At 36.8% G+C, this 3,346-nt stretch overlaps 1 protein-coding gene across 1 annotated transcript; it reads right to left on the bottom strand.

The window, feature by feature from the left end:
* Positions 1-244: 244 nt before the first annotated feature.
* Positions 245-2,826, bottom strand: LOC115949361 (huntingtin-like). The gene is made up of 3 exons (XM_031065888.1): positions 2,709-2,826; positions 1,918-2,156; positions 245-612 (listed from the first exon to the last, which is right to left on the bottom strand). The coding sequence occupies exons 1-3, from the start codon at positions 2,745-2,747 to the stop codon at positions 459-461; spliced, it is 432 nt and encodes a 143-aa protein (XP_030921748.1). The 5' UTR covers positions 2,748-2,826; the 3' UTR covers positions 245-458.
* Positions 2,827-3,346: the final 520 nt, after the last annotated feature.

Below are 3,346 nucleotides of genomic sequence, written 5' to 3'. Positions count from 1 at the left end.
TTTTGTTTGGTTTGTTGGATTTTTTTTTGCTTGTTTGTTTTATATATTTTTATTAATTATGGCAAAAGCCAGTAACCTTCCTTGTCATGAGTCTGAGCTAGTGGTCAGTGACTCAGTATTTTAAGCCAGACATACCAACCAACCTCCCAACTGAGACAAAACATGAGAAATACAGCCACAAATTTGGACTGCTTTGTGTTTTCTGGACTGAAAAATTTTAGACAGTTCAAAGGAGAGATACGAAGAGTCACTACTTACATTTTGTTCCACAAAGACAGAAGGAATGTGCAAAATGTGCCCTGCATGTATAAGCACCATGTTTAGTAAGTTCTCTGTGTGGAGTAAGATATAACATCTTCAGCACTTACATATTCCTTCTCAGTAGTTCAATGCATTTATGAGTCGTCTTGGAACTTAAAAACCACCCTAGCACTGCATGCTATGACCTGGGCAACATTTCAAGTATTACCTGATTTGAAGATATGTATTAAGCACATAAGCAGTGTGCCCAGCTCCTGGCAGTAGAAAGTATGTTGTTGCTCATTCATGTCCACTTTTAATTGCTTGGTGACAATATCTTCCAGTAGAATGCCAACCAGTTGTAGCAAGAATCTTGAAAGAAACACATATACAATCAATAGAAAAAATTATCAATCTTTCAGAAAAAGATGAGGTTAGCCTATGAGACTTTGGTTTGAAAAATAAAATACAAAGCTCTTGTCCATCCATCCTAAATAACATATTAAATGAAATGCTACAGAACAGGTTAACCTAAAATAGGATGCTATATGATCACAAGCATGTCAATAATTACATATTAAATCCAGATTGTCTCTCATCAGCTACAGTCACAGTAGCATTGGCCCAATTCACTTACAAAGCAAACATTCAGAATGCTGTGGTGTCTTTATAGTGATTTGCTAAAAGCAATTGAGCTAAATCAAACTAAAACCAATCTGTGACAGTGACCACAGCTCAGCTGAGTAGGGGTAATTCAGCAAGTCACAGTAATTCACCTGTTTACCTCACCTCATCTATCCACATTCTACTACACAGGTTCTTTATCAAACCTCCAGCTGGAACAATGTGTGGTGTCAAAAGAAGCACCAAAAGAAGGCATTTGAGGAAAGCCATCCTTGCTCCTGGCCATAACCATGACTCCACTACTCAGATCACTGCTGTTGGACATAGGGTCACAGTATGGGTGTCCAGAAGACCCTCTTCCCTCTATCCACAACCCTCAGAGTGAGCTGAATGACATGAAACAGCATCCTATTCCTATCTGAAGTTCCCTACTTGAGTAAAATGTTATTATTTTCTTAAACAAACAGCTATTTCTAATACTTTCCAGCACATTAAAACATAATGGCTTAATGACAAACATTATGTCAACATAATACTGCTGCCATCTCTCCATGCTTCTTCTGCCTGAAGTTTGTTACCATCCAAGGACATCAACATGGGAAGCCAACTAAACAAAGCTGGGTCTTAAAAAAAAGCAAGAAAGAGCAGAACTAACTCAGTAGACTTGAATCCCACTGCTGCCAAGTTTCTAATACAGAACCTGGGCTTCCACTTAAAGGGACGTTATATCATTCAGCACCCACACAGAAAGGAAGGAAAGCAGTGAGCTTTCTGGACCTGATTTTCCTAAATCCAGGATTCACTCATTTTATCAGGTCCTTCACTTGGCCTGAGAAGAGGCACCAAAACAATTCCAAGTTCTAAAATCTGCTCAACTTCTCCATCTCTGTCCATCTCAATATTCCTTCCTCCACACACACTTGTCCCATGTCAACTTATTAACAGACTTGATTCCACTTAGACAGAAGTTCTGTACGTGTTAATACTGTCCAATGTACTTGTGATTTCTCAGAACTCTTTACCTTACCCCAGGTTTCTCAAAAGACAATGTACCTGGAAAATGTCTCTTCAGGTGGGTATTTCACCTGTTTGACCTCAGTGCGATCCTCTGGTGTGGATGTGTTATTTTCTCCACATCTCAGTCTGTTGATTGCTTGACATGAAATCAAATATGGTGAGAAGGAAAGCTCTTGTATACGGGATAGAACGATGTCTTCTGTTGACTGTGAAATCAGAACTCTAAGGATAGCTAAAATTCCAGAAATCCACAGCTGGACAGTGCTCACTGATGCCTAACACAAACACAGAAATACAGAAGATTGAATACTTTTGAAGTTAAATGACACAACACAGAAAGGCATTAAAAAACTAGCATTTTCATTAACTTGTAAAAAATCAGACCCTTTTAAGAATGGAGCAAACCAGAAATAAATTTTAAGTTCAGATCTTACAAAATGCTATTTCTGTGGTAACTGTCAAGCTCATATTCACTGGTAAACAATCTCTCAGCTATAGAAGTATTACTAATACTTGTATAAGAAAAATGTAATTTACCTATTAAATTGTATTCTATTTCATTGTAACAGTACCTTCCTTTACATTCCTGATCCTCAACATACAAAATGAAGGACATTCAGAAGCAGAACATTCCTGTATCAAAGTGCTCTCAGCTGGTAAATCACATTAGTTCTAGACAATTTGTTCCCAAATTCTGCTGCTGGTACTTTAACATCATTTAGCAAATTATTAAAGAGAAACACATTCTCTTTTGTTTTGCATGAAAGATACCAGAAAAGATTTCTCTTTTCTGAAAAGATTTCTCTTTTCTGAAAACAGTAACTTACCATTGTTTTAGGAGTAACAAACATACTCCTTAAAAGCATGTCCACAGGGCGAAGGGATGAAGGGGCCAAAATTTCAAACAAAGTGTTCAATACTCCCAAAGCATCATGAGAGTCTATATGCATCTGTGAAAGAAAAACATAAAACTAATTTCTAACTGTCCACTAAAGGTAATTTCAACACAAAATTTACACTCTTTGTTTTAAACATTTTTGTAACAACCTGTAATAAAGCTGTTCTTTACAGTACAAAATTCAGAGCAACCAAAAGCTATAAAAGATAAATTTTAAGTTTCATTGCAGGCCTTCCTAGACATGAGTTTTATAAACATGGACAAAAATCTGTCATATGAAATCCAATGTGTATACCACATATATTTCATTCGGAGAAATAGGCCTTATCCATAGAATGAGACCAAAGGACTGACTTGTCATAAAATTTAGAGACTTTTCTCCTCACTGCACATCCTACCAGGTTTATTTATAGACTGCAATGCTGGTCATAATTAAACTTGGGCAGGTAACTAGGAGAAAAGAAACCTAATAATCAGAAAAGTGAACAGCTACAGTGGCAGGACAGCTTACTTGAACAGTTTTCTAGATAAATTATAAAGCAATGAACTGCAAAAAGCAAAGGACTG

Source organism: Geospiza fortis, unplaced genomic scaffold (assembly GCF_000277835.1).
Source record: "Geospiza fortis unplaced genomic scaffold, GeoFor_1.0 C13841474, whole genome shotgun sequence".
Taxonomy (NCBI): domain Eukaryota; kingdom Metazoa; phylum Chordata; class Aves; order Passeriformes; family Thraupidae; genus Geospiza; species Geospiza fortis.
This window is presented reverse-complemented; position numbering and strand designations above follow the sequence as displayed.

Coding starts and splice junctions, on each gene's coding strand:
- LOC115949361 (XM_031065888.1), bottom strand. CDS start 2,747: ATGCTTTTAAGGAGTATGTTTGTTACTCCTAAAACAATG. Junction 2,157..2,708: donor TTGTTACTCCTAAAACAATG/GTAAGTTACTGT, acceptor TGTTTGTGTTAG/GCATCAGTGAGCACTGTCCA. Junction 613..1,917: donor CCTGAAGAGACATTTTCCAG/GTACATTGTCTT, acceptor GTTTCTTTCAAG/ATTCTTGCTACAACTGGTTG.